This window comes from Maylandia zebra, linkage group LG18 (assembly GCF_041146795.1).
Source record: "Maylandia zebra isolate NMK-2024a linkage group LG18, Mzebra_GT3a, whole genome shotgun sequence".
In the NCBI taxonomy this organism is placed as follows: Eukaryota; Metazoa; Chordata; class Actinopteri; order Cichliformes; family Cichlidae; genus Maylandia; species Maylandia zebra.
Window position 1 is genome coordinate 4,273,512 of NC_135184.1, and position 20,955 is coordinate 4,294,466.

At 38.7% G+C, this 20,955-nt stretch overlaps 1 protein-coding gene across 1 annotated transcript in view; it reads right to left on the bottom strand.

Moving 5' to 3' along the window:
- Window positions 1-20,955, bottom strand: part of ranbp9 (RAN binding protein 9) — a 31,799-nt gene that overhangs the window by 4,043 nt on the left and 6,801 nt on the right. Inside the window, exons 3-13 of the mRNA XM_076877111.1 lie at window positions 19,138-19,190; window positions 14,403-14,570; window positions 13,100-13,122; window positions 9,439-9,623; window positions 6,153-6,265; window positions 5,557-5,665; window positions 4,867-5,021; window positions 3,287-3,440; window positions 1,600-1,721; window positions 1,278-1,429; window positions 339-450 (exon numbers count right to left, since the gene is read on the bottom strand). Coding sequence (XP_076733226.1) covers window positions 339-450; window positions 1,278-1,429; window positions 1,600-1,721; window positions 3,287-3,440; window positions 4,867-5,021; window positions 5,557-5,665; window positions 6,153-6,265; window positions 9,439-9,623; window positions 13,100-13,122; window positions 14,403-14,570; window positions 19,138-19,190 — 1,346 coding nt within the window. The remainder of the gene's footprint in view (window positions 1-338; window positions 451-1,277; window positions 1,430-1,599; window positions 1,722-3,286; window positions 3,441-4,866; window positions 5,022-5,556; window positions 5,666-6,152; window positions 6,266-9,438; window positions 9,624-13,099; window positions 13,123-14,402; window positions 14,571-19,137; window positions 19,191-20,955) is intronic.

A 20,955-nucleotide genomic window follows, 5' to 3' on the forward strand; every position in this document is an offset into this window, starting at 1 on the left:
ACATTTTCCAGCTCACTCAGAATGAGAATACCTGCTCAGTTCTGCCTTCGGCTGGATAGCAGGTGCACTGACACCTTTATCTTTAAGGTTAGTTCACCTGGATTTAAACACATGTCCTGGTAATATGCAGTCCCTAAGATATGCTGCCTGTCTGTCTTAAGATTTCTGCAGCAAACCACATGCAAAAGTTTTTTAGCATTTATCACAATCTGAGTTTTTTTGCTTCTTTTTGAGATTTGGGTTACCCACAGTCCCCATCAATCTCTTTTATCCTCCTACATCCAAAATGCTAACTGAAAACTGTAGACTGGATCATGCACTGCTCATGGCTGACCCACCTAATATTGCACTGTTGAGAGTGGAGCAGACCGGCTCTCTCTGAATGGCGTCCAGCTGGTATCCGACTGGGCTGTTCCACGGGTCCGAGTAGGCCAGCAGGCTGAATGCGTCCTGCAGCAGAAGACGGGAGAGCAGAAAGTGATCACACCACAGCCCATCACTTCATTTCACCTGCTTTGTTACAACATGCTGTAGCTGAACATTCTTTGTGTTAGCATTTCAGCTCAAACAGAATTTTCCCACAGTTTGACCTGTTCCTTTAAGACAACTGAACTGACTGTACATTTTAAAACAAATATATTACATCATGACTGACTGCAGAGGTCACAAAATCTGTTTTTGAGCTATACTTTCTTCCCTTAAAAAAATGAAATAAAATAATGTTAATACTGAACATTTGAGGTCATTAGTATAGACATCCTTTTGGAGAGATTGAAAATGAGCCCCGTTATCTCGGATTTTAAATGACAAAACCTCAATCCCATCTATGACATTTGCTTTTTAATCCTTCCACTGAGGCAGTTTTCTGGCAACTATTGTTGCTGTCACAATTTGTTTAACTGGAACGAGATGTCACTGAAAAACAGACTGAATGCTCATATGCTAGGATCATCAATGTAGGTACCTGCCAAAGTCGAACACCTTCACCATCAATTTGCTCTAAATGAGACCAGAATTTTAGAACATGAGCACCCCTTTACACTGCCTTTGATTTGAACCTGGCTCATTTTGGCATTTTACTGGGAGCTAGTACAAACAGATAACATCTGAAGCTTTTATAAATATACAGTACAAAGGCAGGCATATTTTTATGTGAAGAAAATGGCTTAAATGATTGAAGTCAACTGTAAATGCCTGAAATACAAACACAAAAGGTGAACAGACCCCACAAAAACAAACAATATAAACCAAGTAAATAACAGAGATTCCTGTGTTACCTTGAGCATCTTTTTGTTAGCAGAGTTCTTGCCGCACTCACGGCGGAGGTGTTCACTCATGCTCTGGAGCTCCCTGCCAAAATGGATCATTCTCTCGATGGCTGCCTGGCTTCCGCCGCACAGCTGCCTCTTAGACTGTGCCGACTCCACTTCTGTAGAGTCAATTCAAAATGAAAAGAAAAGTGTTTTTAAGGCTGCGTGACACGCACAATGTGTGCATGACATCTTGAAGAAGAAAAAGGCTGCTAGAAAGAAGCTGCTAGATAACGCAACATCCAAAGTCTCAGATCAAGTTTCTTATGTCTCCACACGCTCTGCTCACCCATGTCTGCGTCACAGTCGTCAGGCTCCGTGGTGTGTTTGGAGGTGCCGTTGAGAAAACCATTGGAAGACGATTCTGTCACTCCGTTGGTGAAGTGATCGACCTCCATATCCACATCATTACTGAGAGAAGACACAAGAAACTGTCAGCAGCTTCTACAGGTGGATACTGTTTGGATTTGTAGAAGCTACTTTTGGCTGGAATCCAACCAGCAACCTTTTGCTTGCCAAGTGAATGCATTAACACACCACTGGAGGCACTAATATTATACTGCTCTGATTTAAAATCACTGCCAGCACAGCTTCTATTTAAAATTGATTATTTATCGATATTTTTATGGCTTCCTGAGTGATTTCTGTCTACGCAAGTTTTCAGCATTAATGCAACCATTACAGGACGGACACGATTTCCATCTTTAGTTCTAACAAGGCTCATAAACATCAGAACAACACAATTAATACTAACAGCTCTACATTAAACATCTATAGGATTCACCATAGCTCATTTTTACTTTTTTAAAGTAACTCCTATCCCTAGGGACCAACATCCTCATCACATAAAACGTCTCAGACCTAGACCTATCTAAGTTGTTGGGTTTATTCCCAAGTTCAAAAACTGTGGAAGTGAATTTCGTGCCGCCATTAGTCTACACTGCCCTGTCCTCTGCATTAGATTAGTTCGACAAGGAGGTAACAAACAACTCCTGTCTGTTGAGTGGAGCGTAGAATATTAAAAATAACCAATAACCATAACCAAAAATGACAAATAGTAACCAGCATCAATAAAAATAACTGTCTGAAGTGTAAAGGCACATGTTTCTGATAGATTGTTGAATCTGGTAAATTATCCAATCACATCACAGAAAGTTCAAGGGAAGAAATTTCTCCTCAATGAAAGCTGGAAACCAAATTACTAAGACAATTACTTACCAAATTACTTATTCATTATATTCATTTTAATGTCTAGTTTGAACCATCTATGAACATTATGTGGGCAGATAATGTTTAACAACAATGGTTAAATAAATACTGAATAAATATTTTAGTACATCTAAATATTTTGAAGCCCTTGTAAAATTTGATTTTTATAGTTCTTGTCTTAAAGATTTTGTGAGCAAGCAGGCGGAGGAGTGAATGTGAAAACTGTAGTTTGTTTAGTTTCACATGCAGTTTAGTTTCATATTACTAGGCGTCAGGTTAGCCTTAGTAAAAGGTTGTGGTTTGGATGCCATGACACGTGGCTCACAGGACCAACAGACGTTTTACGTATACCTCTGAGACGCCGGCAGCTTTGACCTAACAGCAGTACTTGAACCCCTGAGAACGAGGACAGACTCACTAATGACAATAACATTTGGAAATTAACAAATACATAATTATATTGCATACTGATGTAATGTGTCCCACTACATGGTTTAATAATGAATTCATAATTGTTCAACTGTGAATAAGAAAATGGATAAATGATTGTTATAAAGTGATGCTGGCTTATTTTGATTAAAAGTCTAAATTTACTGTTAACTAGTTTAGATGAAAATAATTTGGGGGGGATGGAGGAAAAGTTAAGGTCACATGATGAAATTTACATCTTTTAAAGTCAAATTGTAAAGATATGCTAGTTAAAAAAAACTCAAAACCAAATAAACGCCTCCAGCTTTTACTGCTGTGTGAGTGCTTTGTTTCCATACCTGGTTATCGGCTGTTGGCTGCGACTCCCATTGAGGCTGATGTCGGATGCTGGGAGAGTGGAGCCAGAGCCCGGGGGGCAGGGCTTATGACTGTGAGGGGAGGAGCTGTGGCTCTTATTAGACGTCACACCATTACAGCAGTTGCTGTCAAACCCTGCAAATAAGTTTGACATATTTGAAATGATTTCAAATGTTCTTAAAGTGACAGACAAAACTCCAATTACTAAACACAATAGAAGTAACGCATCCATTCTGATGTGCTCGCTCGCAGCTGATTTCCAACCACTACCCATAGTTTGGTTTTTACATGCATAACAAATGACAGTAATTCACTTTTATGAAAATACATTACATATACAAAACTACAATAACTGTATTTAAAACATACAGAAGAATGACAAAACAAAGCAACAAATAAGATGTTTTGTTGAATAATAACGAAACAAACAATGACTGAAAAATCCTAATGCTCTGATCTGAAAATTTAGATCTACTCTGTGTGTGTGTGTGTGTGCGTGCGTGCGTGCGTGCGTGCGTGCGTGCGTGCATACATTTAAATCATTCATCACTCCTTCCTTATCTTATCTATGGATAAGTTGCGCTAAACTGTTTATAGCATTTATAGAATTGACACTCACATTAAACTACAGTTTTTTTAATTGTGAAACATCTTCTCCACAATAGCAAAAGTTTACATGATCTTGTATCACTCTCTCTAACAAGTCACAATATAAAGTGACAGGACAAAGCTGTAAAAAACAAAAACAGAAAGCCAATAGTCTAATTTTATATAGTATTTCCCCCCTTATCTTGTCATTAAAGAGCTCCACAGCACTAACTGGCAGTGGTGTTAATAGTCATTTGTTCAGTTTTTTATTGTGTGCTTTGCACAAATGCTGCCGGCAAATGTGAGCAGAATGTGTTGAGTTGGAGTCAATAAATTATAAATATTTAACATTTATTACTGCAACTAAAAAAAGAAGAAAAAGGGAGAGAGGGAGAAAAAGGCTTCACTGGCAGTTTATTGGCTTCACCATTACAAAGAAGAGAAATGCATTCACAGCCTGTTACCCATCCCATTTTATTTCATTGAAAAATCAATGAGGTATTTATGCTGCTTCAGATGCTTAAAGGGCATAAGAAACAATCACACCACGGCAATGTGTAGTTAACGCTCCTGAAGAGACAAGTCAGTTGCCACACATGCTAATGAGATACAGCTGAAAGTGATCAGCTGGTCTCCAGGTACGGCAGAGCAACTCACAACTGGTTCAGGAGATCCACTCTTTTCTATTAAATAGTAATATAAACACTGTTTTGTATTTTTGTTGCACCTTGCTTTTAGAGGAACATCTGTGTCATTCAAGATGAAAAAAATGTGGTGGGCTTTAGTTTGTGCTGCAGACACAGATTCAAACATGGGTGTAGAGATGGTGTCTGTAAGCTGATGTATATTTGTGCTCAGGTCAGGGAAAGAAAGAAATATTTTTTTCCCCTTTTATTTGCCTCTGGCCTCTTTTCCCCCCAAAGATAAGTGAAGTTTTCACACTGTGGATGATGTGAATAATGTTGGACTGTACCTGTGAGGTAGGGCTGGGAGCTGCTGGCTTTGTGGCTGGGGCTGCTGAAGGGCCGGGGTGACCCGGGGTAACTGTCCTGAGACTTTGGGCTGCGACCTCCCAGACATCTCACCTCGCTGTCTGTCCCGTTCACCATCTCTATGAACTGTCTCACCCTGGGGAAAGATGGAAAGAGGTGAGGAAAGATTAAAAGGGGGGAAAACAGAAGGGTTAGGAAGGATGGTATGAAAATAAAGAGGTGGAATAAGGTGAAAAAGCACACAGAGCAACAACAGATGGAAATAGAGGAAATAAAGGGATGTAAAGACAGGAGGACAAATTTTAAAAAAGTACTTAACTTGGTATTTAAGTATAGAGCTACATATGTGAAAGAGAGTAGTCGTTCAGCTTAGAGAATTAAAAAAAGGGCAGAATGTTTGATTCCATCCAAGTTGGGCAGTGAGCGAAGCCATTTTCAAAGCAATGCAGGAAATCTTATCGTATCTTAAGGGATATCTTATCCCCTTTCCTTTAAATATAATTATTGAATAACTCACTGTCTATAGTGAGGCTGTGTGAGGGTGCGTGACAGATAAAAGGGTTTAGATTATGGCTTTGTTAACTTTTCCAATAATGTTATCCATCTAAATAAAACAAATAAAACAAGTGTAACATGTAAAACATACATTTTATATACAACCATGTTCTTACTTGAGCATGAAGAGAAGGTCTGGGTTCCTCTCCAAGAGGTTGGGGTACAGCTGCTGGGTGGTCTCAATGGCTTCACCCATTCTACCCGACAACACCAGCTTCTGGATCTCTACAAACCAACAGTGAAATCACACATGAAGGTTTTGAATGCTACCGTTAACAACCTCCACCTCCAGTAAGAAGGGAGGGTCATCCCAACATCTTTTTTATGATGGGCTCCATTAGCTTTACTCTGCCTGTAGTTGCACTCAGATACATTGTTGCATCTTTGAAAAAAACAAAACAAAAAAGAAAAGCCCTATAACGACCCAATGTTACTGTGTCACTTCTCCCTTATGGTTTCTGATGATCAGGCTCCTGTTCAAGTACAGTTTGTATGGGGAAAATGTATATATCATATACACTGATGTTTAAATTCAAGAACTGTATACTGTAGAGTATTAGAAATCAACATATGCTGGCTGACTGCGTCTCGCAGAGAGAAACCATACCAACCACTTTGTTTCCTTTATGATTTTTAAATCTACAAAAACAGCACAGTGTCAACTTTAAAAATGGGGAGTAAGAAATAGATATAGAAATATAGGAGCACTCACTCTGCCGGTTTTTGATGGAGGCCAGCTCCTCATGCACGGCCTGATCGGTGGATTTGGCGAAGGCTTCAGCTGTGGCGCAATAGCTGTGGTGCACCAGGTAAGAAGCCACCATCCTGATGAGACAACAAAAACCAAAATACACTGATCAGACAAAGCAGAAGCAGATTTTCTACAATAGCACTGCTTTTATTGTTTTTATTGCTTTCATTATTTGTTAATGTTGCCTCAGCAGAAGTAACATTAATTGAACTTTTCTGTCAGGACAGAAAAAAAAAACTGGTTCGACTGAGTTGATTTTGAACAGGGATGTACCACAACAAGTGAGATAAAGCAGGTTTTATTTTTGGCCTGATTACACCCAAATTTCTACAGCACCACTACACACAAATTTCTCTTGAACTGCTTGTATTTCAGAACTTGGACCACAGCAATAGCATAACAGAGTCTGCTGACAGTCTCAAGCTGAAACAGCTACTATATACAAAACTAAAGTTGAGTTTGTTTTGTCGTTTTCACTGTCAAGACACAACTTCAACTCTACGCTGGTCTCATTTGTGTAGCTTTCTCTGATCCGTTCTTTCTATTATGTCACAATTTTGCTCACCAAGTTAATAACTCAGCCTAGGAAATAAAATGATCCTTTTGTGGTATAGTCACAATCAGTCACAATCCCTCACTGCGCAGGAAAACTGTGGGCTGTGGGCACACCATTGTGGTAAGGGTGAGGGGAGGGTGTCAAGTTAAAACAGGAAGTCTGTCTGTACACCGTGCCTCGCAAATGAAAGTCAGTTCATATTTCTTTTCTTTTCACTTCCGAGTGTGTTCAGCTGTTGGCCTTTCCGCTTTCTTCATCTGATCACTCTTTACTTCTCTAATGTCCACAAACCTGAAAGACTAACTTGAAATTACAAACACTTAAGTCTTATTAGCCAGAATGACCCTTTAAAGGTAACCCGCGGGGGACATCCTTATGTGCTCATCTGAGGCACAGAAGCCACGCTCAGCTACTGCTCAAATTCTGTTTATCCAGGGCAGACAATAGAAAGTTTCCAGGTGCTACCGCAAGGACCAGGATAATATACATAAGGATTATTTTGAAATGTGAATAATGCAAAGCTACTCTGGCAGAGTTCAAGAATAAAAATATGCAGATGAATATGAGCATGGTATGTTTTTTGAGTGTATGTGTCTGACTTTTCATTAATCAAATTAGAGGCACGGCTAAACCCAAACACCCCATTACTATGTTGATGACGAGTTCCCTCAGTGCAGCAGAGCTAAACCAAACTTCATGCTTCAGGCCGTTATATGACGAGATAATGCCACTCTCACCGGCTGATCATCATGCTACCATTGTTCCACAGAGACAATACACTGCACTGGTGTAAGATCAGAAACTTCTTGGTTCTATTCCTGCCTGTGAGGTGACATCTGGATAAAGGCAATAAGTCCCTTTATTCACTCCCACCCCCAACTCCAATCCCCATCAAATGGAGTTTAAATCCATTCAGGACAAGTAATCATAGCAACAGAGAGCTAATCCTGCCAGGCCACAGCTTGAAGGGAAACCAAGCCCTGCATCTTTCCCTTCTGAATCACAGCTCCAGCTCTTCGATGAGGAACAATCCATCTGGGCCTTGATGCTCTTCATGTTAGTAGTAGTCCTGTCACCTACAGCATCCTTCTAAGACTTTTTCATTTAGCCAATACAAGATGAACACTGTTCAGTCTACAATAACTGATCAAAAGCTCTGGATCCAACATGAATGTAAATTTCTGGTCAGCTGTCTCCTGTTCATGTAAGCATGAATTAGTAAATGATTGTACTGCTAAAACAGTCAGATAACAAGCCTGAGTGTGTGTCTGTGTGACATGAACACCGTGTGAGACCTACTGCAGTCACCATAACTCTGTCAGTAGATAAGCAGTTAACTGCGACTATACAACTTGTAAAACACACACTTTCACACCCATTTGAACCAAGAGGAACTTTATACTTAGAACAAGTAATTCATGCACCCACACCAACATCGCTAGCTGAACAGGAAAACAGAAGTAAGAGTTGTTTTATGTTACAACATTTATTTATTTATTTATTAACTTTATCTGTGAAACAACAGTGTGTAACAGTGTGTGTTTAAGTGCATAAAAATAGCCAGTACTTAGACCCTGCAAAGGCGTTAACTTAGGAGAAGCAGGCAGCTGGTTTTATGCAGAAGAATACCTTGAGGTCACAAAGTCAAGTACTCCCTTTTCCTCCATCTGGTCAATATGCCGCTGGTACTACTGAAACAACCAGCACTTTCAACCATTTATGGTCTAGTTAAAATCCAATCAGCTGTGAAATGTGGAGTAATGATGGTAATAACTCTCCGTGTGGTTTTCCATGTCTGCTACAACTAGCTCTGCCACATTACATCAAGCAGTTAAGCAGAAGTGAGAGTTAAAGTGCCAAATATGATGTCAAATCTGTACATAAATGTACTTAACCATGAAAGTCCTTTAATCCACACATTCATAAGCATGTATGGATTTTAATAAGCAAACCAGTAAGATTGTGCTAAACAAAATGGTCTTTATTTCAGTGGGCTATAAAATCATCACTTGTATCAGATATTAAATTTGTTGATTAAGACTTGCTATTCTGTATCCTGATAAAATTGTTAAATTTGCAGATAAAATTTGAGATTTGACAATCGTGTACAACAAAGAAACTGAACATTATAACACTGTTCCTCATGAGCCTTAAATAGGTCAGGTTAGTCCCCTTTTGCTCTCATGTGTGGAAGATGTCAGGAACATTCAGCATGGCTCACTCACACGTTAGGAGCCACGTGGTGGTAACATCACATGGATAAAGCTTTGGTATAGGAAACATATCCACAGATTAACTTTTCACTTCTCCTACTTGTACTTAAACTTCTGAAATCATAATAGGGACATCTATTTGGAGACCATCTGGCTGAAAAAATACAAAATACAAAATACAAAAATAAAATAAAAAACAGCTTTTTAAAAATGGACATATCAAAATCTTTCATTTCCTGCAAAGTTCGTTTTCCACAATTTTCGCAGCTATTTTTTTTTCCTGAGGGAAGCAGACTGAAGTCAATTTCTAGGTTATTCTTAACCTAAGAAGTCATCCTCGTGGCACCTTATCACTGGGCAGACATCATAAGTGAACAAAGCATGGCAAGTCTAATATTCCACAGTTAAAAAAATAAATAAAATAAATGTACTTAGCTTAAACTACATGCAAATAATTTGAGCCTTCTAACTCTCTTACTTCTGGATCATGGACTGCCACTCGCCCTCGCGCTCTCCGATGGGGAAGCGGTCAATCTGGGCCTGAATTTTTGTCCTCCATTCTCTCATGTAGTCTTCAATGTCAAACACGAATGGGTGCTGCCCGAAGTTTGCATCCACCACCTCCCCTGGAGTCTGAAGGCCCACGGTCGGGTACAAGTTGGGCTGCAGCAGGGAGCGATAAAGAGAGGTAAGAGTGATAGAGGAAACGGAGTCTGGAATGCAATCTGGACAATTAATCAAAACAGGAAGAAACAATGAAGGGTAAAAACAGGAAAACGGAAAATCTCAGGAAATAAGCTTTTGTCTGCAATTACGCCTTAAAATGTGATTTTAGTAGCTGACAAAGCTCATATGTGGTAGGATGCTGACAGTGCATCTTCTGAACAGAGAGCTCAGCCTGTTTTCACAGCGTCGTTTAAAAAAAAAAAAAGGGGGGGGGGGGGGGGGCCTTATCGCACTCACTGACCATAATATGACTATCAGCTGATTGCTGAACTGACTTCATCAGAATTGATGACACTTCCAAATACTTGACTTTTGATTAATTTTGCTTTATAGACAGAACTAAAAAAATGTTGTCAGTCAACAACCCAGCAAAGATCTTTTTGATTATTGTGCATTTCACTTCATTTTATGATTTTTTTTTTTTAATTTTAGTTTGTCCTCCAATACATTACTAGTACTTCATAGTCCTGTTTATCGACTCTGTCCCACGTACTGCACTCAGCCTAGAGCAAATTCATTTCAACTGAAGACATAAATAATAAAGGAATACTGGTGGGTACTCTTTGTCTTACAATTTGAAGCATATTGAACTGTGAAGGGGAACAATTAATATGATTTAATTATAATATAACTGGGTTCGGTCATTGAAAGGTTGCTGTGTTTATTTTCTGCCGATCATCTTTGACTGCTGTTCAATACTCATTTGATGCTATGGAGCATATCTTATGGCAACATCTACCAATATACTACCCAAACTAAACAGCAGTTCTCATTTTATTTTTCAGCTTATTCCTGTTGTTACCTGTAACTTCATTAAAAACCTCATTTGTTTTTCAGACCAAGGAAACAGCAATCCCACGTGCTAACAGTGCAGCTCCCTAATACACAGTTTTGGAAAACTACTGATGTTAAACAAGGAGGACTCTACACTCCAACACGACATAATCCAAATTGTTGTATGATTTCTGATTATGATTTAATGAGCAACAGCACTATACATGAGTACTGGTGAATAAAAAGTAGAAAGTACGGGAGCACTGAAAGCAATGAAGCTCAATTACTACAGCCAAAGCCTTTCCAGAAACAAGTCTCACTCAGCTGGCATTTTAAAATGTCTCTGGGCACTTATTTTGAAGCAGCACCAGAGTTAAATTTCACTTATCACACAGCCATAAAAACTGCAAGTACAGAATCTGTGATAAAAAGCCACTGAAAGGTTTGCTGACTTTGCAACAAAGACTGTTTTAAAAAGTTTTTTTTGTTTTTTGTTTTTTTTTAAATATAAATCCCTGATTTGACAGACAGTAATCAGACAGAGCTAAATGAAAAACACTTAAGATTTGCATATCTGGATGTATTGTTCTACTATTCTACCAATCACCAGAGCTCTGGTTTAATCAGAGGCAGTGGTGACTGGTGGAAAGGCACATTCACCGTGTTGTGTTTGGATGGCTGCAAGTGTCCTTAAAATAAATTAATACCGAAATACCAAAATGTAAAAAAAAAAGAAAGACAAACAACAAAAACTTTACAAAACACTAAACTTTTTTAGAGTTAGATTTAGGCTAGGAGTTGGGAATAACACCGCTGATAACAGCCCACATAAGAACAGCAGTACAAAGCTGTGTGTGTCTCTCACAGTTGTCTTTGTCATGGTTCAATAACCAGAAAGGTCAGCTGCGTCGAGGTGACGCACTTCACTGCACAGCTCTGGAGGAACATGAATGTCTGGCTCACATCCAAGTCTGTTTGGCTGCTCAATGGATTATTGTTTTAGCTAAGACTCTTATTTTTCTTCTTCAATAACAGCCGGCACCCGTTTTCATTTGCTACCAACCAAGCAACAAGTGTCTCCCTAAACATCCCAACTTTGGTAACGTATGCATGAATCCCACTGGAATCAAGACCCAGTGGGTGTGGGAGTCGTTCACATAACGAAGAATAGGAGCTGACCGTGTCGCCTTGTTAAGAAACAAAGGAGTACTCAAAACTCTGGTTCCATTTGAAAAAGTAGGCCATTATTCTCAAGTCTAGCTCCATACTGTTGGACGTTCTTGGTGCAGCTCCTTAGGCAAAACAAACAAAACAAAAGCAACAAAACATTTTAGCTCCTCCCCCTTTGGGGCAAACCATTTGTGGTTCGCTGCTGCTTACAAACGGAAGTTTTAAACAGCAGGAGGTTGGGGCTTCTGTGCTCACAGCTGTGTGCCTGAGATAGCAATATTACAGTTATCTCCTCTGTCTGACACAATACACAGCAAATAGTAGAAAAAAAACAAAAACAAACCCCCTTTAAAACAAAAAAGAAGCATGAGCATTTGGCTCATACACTGTAAATAGTTTTTAAACTTTCAAGCTGTTTTCCCCACTAAATGAAAGTGGAAAATGTGTCAACATGACTCTGATGGAAGATCTGGATCAAACAGCAAGTTTACAGCAGCTTAAAAGAAACATTTTTTTATTTTTTTTATTTTTATAAATACTTTCTTCAGACATTTATTAAGCAGCTACTTTGAAGCATTATCAAATTAACTGTCACCAGGAGTGAACTCTGTGAGGGAAAAAAAAACAAAAACAAACAAACAAAAAACACAGCTTATAAAGTTTGCTGACTTTGTTTTAAAAAGCTTCTTTCTACTTTGAGAGACGTCCCTGAGATTTAAATTTAGGAGTCTTCCATTTAATTTTATTGGTCCAACCAATAAAATAATTAGATAATGAAATCAGTGCCACATAAGAAGCATTTTATACACAGTAAAGATATTCCTGCTAATATCAATTTATATAATTTTTTAAAAACTGTGCTTTGTTTTGCCGTTTTTCAATTTTTCTACGTTCTACTTTTCTCCCCCACATTTCAAGGCCTACAACCTGCACTAGATGCTTTACTAATGTAACTCTGTTCATCCATTTGTGGAAAAATAAATGAAACCATAGTACAAAAAGTGTTATATAAAGCAGTTTACTGTGTCAAACACCTGACAATTTTGAGTTAAAGCCTCCTAATAAATGTGAACCTCTGAACTTCATAACGTAAATACAGAAAGTACACTTCATTTGCTTTAAACACATAATAAATTCTTAATAGAGAACACTCAAGTGTCTGTTTATGGTTGGATAAAGCCAAAGAAACTTTAGCCAAAGGTTACACAGACACCACAATCACTACAGATGTGACAGAAGAAGAAAGGCCTTCCAGTTTGACAGTGTTTGAGAAAAGCTGACGGTGTGTTCGGAGCTCCCGAGTTTTCCAGCCTCTAATCCATTTTGCATGATTAAACATTTTGACTGCAGTGGACATTCTGCAGGAAATGACACATTTAATTTCCATAAATAGCATCATCTCCTACAGCTGTGCTAATTATGGAAAAGATTACTTTACAACAAAGAGTGAAGAAAATCTCAGTACTTACTGGTAGGTCTGTGAAGGCAATACCTGCAGAGGAAGAGAGAAACAGTCAGCATGAAGAACAAGAGTACTTTCCATTTCTGCACACAGCGTGAGGCCACAGTTCGTGTGTTTACATGTGCTGAGGTAATCTGGTTACGGTCATCTTGCTGCAGTTCATAAATGTCACATAAGCGAGAAAGACCGTCTCCCCAACAGATTTAACTGTGAACCCGGTCTTCTAATCATGAAGGAAATTATCACTAAAGCATTATCTAAAAAATACAAATTTGATGTAATTTTTAAATTATACAAAGTATTGCAAAGCCTTCACATTAAAAGCTTTTTGACAGATTTGCTGGATGCTTATATTATGAAGAACATACATACATATAAATATATGTTTACATTGCTTTTACTATCGAGCTTTGTAACATTTCTTTGCTGTGCAGTAAAGTGGAAAAAATAATTTAAAACAAAAAAAGAGCAAAAAACATCAGAGACATTTAATTAACAAAGAATGATTATTTAAAACAACAACAACAACAACAACAACAACAACAACAACAAGACAATTCATAGAAACATGCAAAACTTAAAAAAAAAAAAAAAAAGCAATATATCACAAGCTGGACTTGCTGCAGTGGCCTCTTGTTTTGTGTTTGGCTCAGTAACAACTTCTGTGAAACTATTACAGCTGTGTTTGTAAAATGAGCTTACATCATGGCAAAGTTTCTCCTCAGAAAATATTAAATTTTCCAATCCCTTTGTGAGAAATAAATAACTACACAAATGTAATCAAAGTTCCTTTGGAAGTCTCCAACTACAAAGCTTTGGTAAGCGGGGTATAAAAGGGACATAAGTGAGCCAATCCTCCATCTACCGCAGCTTCTGGTCAGAGTAACCATCCAGCTTGCAGTAGCGCGACAGGACAGAAGCAAGACTACTTTCAAAAGCTGCAGTTCAAGGTGCTGCAGGCTGAGATCCTTTTGGGGAAGGAGGGGAATAATATTACAGTCCAACAAAAACCTGGCCAGTGAGCCAGCCATTAGGGGAAAGATAAGACAGGAAGAGCTGGAGCTAACTGGTTAGCAGCAATTGAACTTTCAAAACACAAGTGGGCAAGCAGTGGGAAAAATATAGTGGACAAGCGCGATTGCCAACTATTTATTTAAAAAAACAAAACTGTTACTCATCTCTCTCTTATTGAGAGAAATGCCATCTCTGTTTAAACATTGATAAAAAATATATTGGAAACACTGCAGTCCTTCTGCAACTTAATACACAGACCACTGCATGGCAGCATTATTGGGTATTATTTTCTGTACCTAGGCTGTGGCCATTCTTTGTGTAGAAGCAGGTGTTGTTGATGAGGTTAACACAGCAGCCAATCACATCGCCTGTTGTAAACGTGGGTCCATAAGGTTGCCCGGTGCCAGACGAGCAGAAGGAGTGGCCGTCATCTCCATGGTAACCATAAGAGTGCTTGTCCCAACCTGCAGCGATGCAAATGAAAAGTGTGAGAACATGAGGTGAAAAAGTGTTAAAACGCAGCAATTGTTTGAATCTCAGACTCAACACAGAAACACAAAGACCAACACGGACAGACACACACAGCCCATAGGAGGGCTGAATGATAATGGTCAGTCTCACAATATGAATATTCCTACAAACCCACATTAAAAGGTACAGTGCTGTAAAATAATGATATACTTTGCAGCTGATTATTCACACAGAGAAACTTCTTATGGTTGAACACAGTTGTGGGTTAGTTATAGGCAAAGCCTATACACAACTTTACACACACCTCCTCACATGTTGTAGCTTTTACCTGTCACCAAGGGCCAGCGTTACAAACAGTGAGCTCCTCCTACATGTGCTACATGTCAGTATTTATTTACTTATTTATTTGTTTTTAGAAAACCTAAAGCAATACGTCAGTTTAAATTACTCAGCTCTAGGGTCAGAAGTACAATGTGGCCCCTATAAGTATTGTAAATATGACTGAACTAGAAGCATACTGGCACTGATGACACGGGAGATCAAAAAACACAACATAATGTTTTCAAAATTTGTTTTGTGACAAATCACACCAAAAGCTACGCTACTGAGGAGGACAACAGTGCTGTGAGCAGGCCGCCAAAATGGTTCGAACGCAGTGTGATTAAACCGGAGAGGCAGCGTCAAAACCTTTATGAAGTAATCTTGCCACTCAGCAGCAATCTTAAAATCCCTCTGGGAACATATTTACGAAGTGTTATTTAAATTACACTTCAATATTAATGGTCACACGTGTAGAATCATCAGTAAAGTCTGATTTAAATACATGCCCTAAAATATGGTCATAAAAGGATTTTCATCTTTGCTTTGGCAGCGTTCTCCCAGATTTCAAGTGGGATTCTCTGAGTGCTGACTCTTTTCTTTTTTAATCTAATTATTAGATTTCCTCAAATAAGACATGAAATAAAAGCTGTCAAACAACAAAATAGCTGGACCAAGCTGTTTCGTATCTGCTGAAAGTTAAACCCAACTCTAACATTTGTGAGTATTTACAGACATTTCCCTATCACCAAACTTTATTAGGCCAGAAATTCGCATGTTAAGTCTAAAAATAGACATGTGACGTCATAATTCCAACGCTTCAGTAAACGCTGGTGTAATATCATGACCTGGATCAAGAATCACACAGTGCTGAGAGCAGTAGAGCTGAAATATCCTCACTTAAAACAGAAAAAAGGCAGATGTATGTGTCCATACCTTCACCCACAGCCCTGTACCGTGAGCCAGCAAGCACAAACCTGCAAGATTCAATGCCTTGCTCAAGGACACTATGAGAACTGAACCTGGGGAATCGGTATTCTCAATCAGTGGAACAGCTTGCTGTTGCTTTCATGCTGACTGCAGAAAGACATAGCTCATTCAGTTTCTTCCAGAAAACTGGATGTACTCCCAGAATTGGGAGATTTTTGTGTGGCATTTTTAACCTTCAATTCTTTGTTTTGTTTAACCTTCTGCAGACTGCAGGCCATTTTTGATGTGATGCCCCTTATTTCACTGAAAATAAATATTTTTTTGTATTGAGCATAAAATGGAAGAAAGAAAATTACTGATGAGCAAAGGTTTAATGTGAACAGAATACCTGTGTGTATTAAAACCTGGAGTACTCTGTGTTTGCACAGTACTTGTTTCTCAGGGAGACTTAAGGGGATGCAGCCTTTGCTGCAGCACACAGGACTTTGGGGCTGTTTTAACATTAGAAACCATGTGGCAGGATCCAGTGAGTTACTGTCGAGCAGCAGGATTAATCCTGCCGTTTCCACAGTCATCACTGCAGGACAGTACTCAACTCAGCAGCACTCTGGCATCAGTTCTTCACAATAGTTGGGTTGCGGTCACGTGGTTCTGATGACGTGCGGAGGCAGCGCGATTTTTGAGTGGAGGGCGGAAGTAAACATGGAGGACACTGTGGAGAGTCAGGAGAGCAGCTATTGTGCAACTTTAGACCCCGTTTCTCGGGAGAGATATAAACAGATAGTTAAAAAATATATCGGACGTGATCCGTATTCTTTGAAAATGTCCGAATACACCACAGAAGTAAAGGATTTGCCTACTATCAAGGCTGTGGATATCACCAACTACTTGGTCCTCCAGACTTCTTACTACACTAGGCAGCAAATGAAAGCTTTCAAGAGTCTGGAGGCATACAATTTTTTTGTCAGCGGGTGGGTCCACAACCTTGGAACAAAACGTCTCCGTGATGGATACAGTTTGGTGTTTGCAAGGGTGAGTGTTTGTTCTTATATTGCTTTATCTTAAACACGCTAACAGTTAGCGGTAGCGGCTTTAACGTCAACAAACATGCCACATCCTTAGGACTTCGTTAGAGTGACAGTTGTTTGTTTCAAGGTAAACCATTCTCAGCGGTCTAACGAGACACCTCTGAAGACTTGGGTAATTGCAAAGGAGGATGGAGAAGTGATTGCAGCTCATTGCAATTGTATGGCAGGGTTAGTAGCCTGTTCTCCACTGTCACTAGGCTCAAATCCGGGCTCTCAGCCGTCTGTTGCATATCCAAAATCGCCTCTGCACATCGATGCTGTTCTGCCTTAAGCTTCATTCTTTTCTCTCGTTTGAGAACTGATTCCGATCTGGGTTTTCGTTCGTAGCCGAGATTGACCGTCGGAGCCCAGTCCTCCGACTCTTCGTCATCCAAAGCACTTGGGCAGCCTATAGTCCCAATCAAGTCAATATTAGACTACTAACTTAAAAGCACTAAGTAAACGAGAATTTAACGACAACCTAATGCTAATAAGTTCGTTTGCAAACATAACATTACCTCTGACGAAGTGGTCGCTGCAGACACGGGCATGGGCAGACTCTGCTCCTCCCGACTGTAAACGTAAATTTAAAATCCATTTTTTCCTACATTTTTCGGTTAGAATTTTCCATTTTTCTCCTCTTCGTTGGGCTATTTTTGGTACCCTAAAATACCGTTTATCAGTTTCTCTGGTCGACCTACTGGAGCATCCGTAAACACAACAGGACATAGGCATTTTGCGTACTGTCTGTCTGTGATTTTGCGCTTATCTTTTTCACTTCCGACCGCCAGTCAAATTTCGCGCTTCACGTCGACGTCACGTCTACGTCAAATGAAACCTAGCTATTACTGAGTTTTCATTAGCATCTATCCATCAGCTGAGACTGTGCGGTTGGCACTAGGCCTGCTGTTATCTTTGTGTGAAGAGACTGGAGCTCCTGGGTGGGTCCAGCTTTCAAACTGGTGGTGGGGTATCTGGGGTCCTGTTTGGCCTGATAACCTCAGGGGAGCGTAGGGTTGACGTCTGCAGCGTCCAATTAATGATGATATTCATGACATTTTATTGTACCATCAACATTCACTACCTCATGTGTTGGTTTCTGACTTCACTAAAACATTGAAGCAGCTCAAAAAAAATCCAAAACAACAACTTTATTACACCTAATTGCACAAGTGTTTAAAAAAAAGTTCTTGTTCCAACAATCATGGATACGAGTTAATGATTGAGTGCATACACTGAGAATGCTTTTAAGCACAACACTTGTGTAATCAACAGACAACGAAAAAAAAAAATACTGGAAGGGAGCATGACAAAGGTCAAACATCACCTTAGGATATACTGATTACACAGTGATAATCTTAAACTTTCCACCCACCAGAGGCCTGTGCTTCGCAGAAAACTGTGAGGTTAGCGGGGGGGGGGGGGGGGCAACATGTCCTCCACAGCCTCACAGGAAAAATATATTTATATGAATAAATAATTACAAATATAAAATAAAAATTTCAGCTACTGATCGTGTTTATTCATAGGCTGGTGTTTATGTTGGTAATATCTGCTTTTGTATAATTTATGAGCTTTTAAATAATTAGTTAACAGACTTATTTCTTATGACATCCTTTTTGGCAGTTTCATCAAAGTTAAGATGCTTTAGGCCACTATGAGCAAACTAACGAGAAATCTTCATTTAGCCACTTTCGATATGCCGACACAACACCTTGGCCTGAACTATACATAAAAGCTCAGTAGAGTATTCATCCTTGCTCCTCACTCAAGAGCTACACAACACATTACTGAGATCTCTGGATATAAACCCTTTGGCTTGTCCTGACAGGTATCAATTCTCAACATATGAACTTAGCTTCAATTTTTCCATGCTGGTTGCAACCAATTTCAATTTTATTTCATTTTTCTATAAGCCTTTGTATAGCAACATAATCCTAAAACAGGTTGACTAAAACGTTAAAGCCTTGTTGACCTTATAGAAGATTTCCCAGTAAGCCTACGTAAGGATCTGAATTGTGTTTTTTATATTACTTGTTTTTCTTTTTTCTTTTTTTTCTCAAACTAACAACCACAATGAACAGACTCAGTCACGGCTCCAACCAGTTTATCCAAATCTAATCTCTAGTAGTTATGTTCAGACAAGATGACACCCACAGAAATCCCAGACATATCTAGTGTAGAATATAACAGATAAAGACACCAAAAGACAGCAGCAACAAATGCACAAAATATGTCAACTTACCAGGGAGTCTGTTCATGTTTACACCCTGAGCTGAGAGGCCGATACCCATGTACCTGTAGGACAGACAGGCGAGAGTTAAGCTGTGCGTTTATGCAGAAAGAGACTGAAGAAGCCATTTTACACATGTAAGCTGAAGTCAATCATACCACAGACAGACATGGCTCATGTCAAGCTACATTCAACACGGTAAACACCAATTTCTCACATACGTAATCTCTTCAAAATGGTGTCTGTCTAATTAGGTTAATGTCATTTATTTTTTAATAATTTAAGTTCATGACAAGGGCTACCATAACATTGTTCAATGAGGGCAAAAGCTAACATTAATGTGGTTATTGATGAGTAACAGAAATTATTACAATTCAATGTCATGGGATTGTAAATGTAGTCACCAGATCTGAAGTTAAAAAAAAAAAAAAAAGAAAGAAAAAAACAAACATAGAACATTTCATTTAGTAATGAAGAGAATGAAGCTGCCACTGATTTATATATCAAGTTTTTTCATTGCATGGCTGATCTATGCAAAAATTGCAAACCCCTACAAATTTGGCATCCTCAAAAAAGGCTATAAACAAAGGAATATTCAACACACACAATGTAATGAAGTTGTTTTTTTTAATATACACATTTTGTTAACTTAATTGAACATATTATAATTTTGTTTCCCCCAAAAAGATCTACCTTTGTGGTATGAACACCCCCCCCCCCTCCATTGGCTCATTCTGAGCCAAGAAAACAGATTTAGATGTATTTTTCTGGCACATTTAAAGCAATCATTTACCAAATCCTATTTCTTATATTTGAATTCAAAAATTATTACTTGAAATAATGAAAACAGCAGAATAATCACAAGTTAGTAGAGATGCATGCATTTCTCTCTGATTGTAGTGCTGGAGTGACAGAGTAATTGAGATGTAAAGCAAAGCTGCTAGTCCAACTATGTTCTAAAAACCACTTCTGAAAATGTTTTAAACATTTGAACTTCTGAAACACATATTTATCCTTGTGTGTTCCAAACACCATTATAGAAATTCAGTTAAATGTGAACACTTTTTTACTTATCTGGGGTCAAGCATGACCAACTGGTTACAAACAACCAGGGAATGCCTGATGTCTTACGAATGAACCTGAGGCACTTTGAAGATTTTAATCATGTTCATTATTTTGCGGTCTTCTCGTACGAATTTCTAAAATCCTTTTTGATGTAAAGGACATGTGGTACCTAAACATGATGATGTGTGACTTTTAAGATAATGGATATCCAAAGAATTCATTACAGTTTACAGGCTGGAGTCTTGAACAGTTAGAAAATAATTTCCTAAATATTTTTTATGAAATTATTTAGGAAGTTTTACAAAGACGCTCCCAAACATGGCCATTTAGACCCTTTAAGAATTTTAGGCATGACCCAAAGGAGAATAAAAGGAGAATAAAAATGAATTTAACTGGAGGACATAATTTAAATCATTTCTGATTGAACACAAAACAATGTAAGAGGAAAAAAAAAATCAGGACTTTCTAGAGAAGAGAAACTGAACTGCTTTATCTCAACCTCCCACTCTCATAGGACCAAACAACAATTACACTCCACAAGGCAAAACGCTGCAGGATTATGGCTCATGTAAACCCAGATTAGACTTGTCACTTATTTGGACTTTATGCTTTCAGCAACTATTCACTTTGTAAAAAAACAACAACAAAAGGTTTATCATTCCCAATGAGAAGTTCATCAGTCATGATAAATGAGTGTCACAGGCATGACTGAGGGAAAACCAAAAAACAACCACAAAACAGAAAAAGCTGTTCTTTCATTTTCTC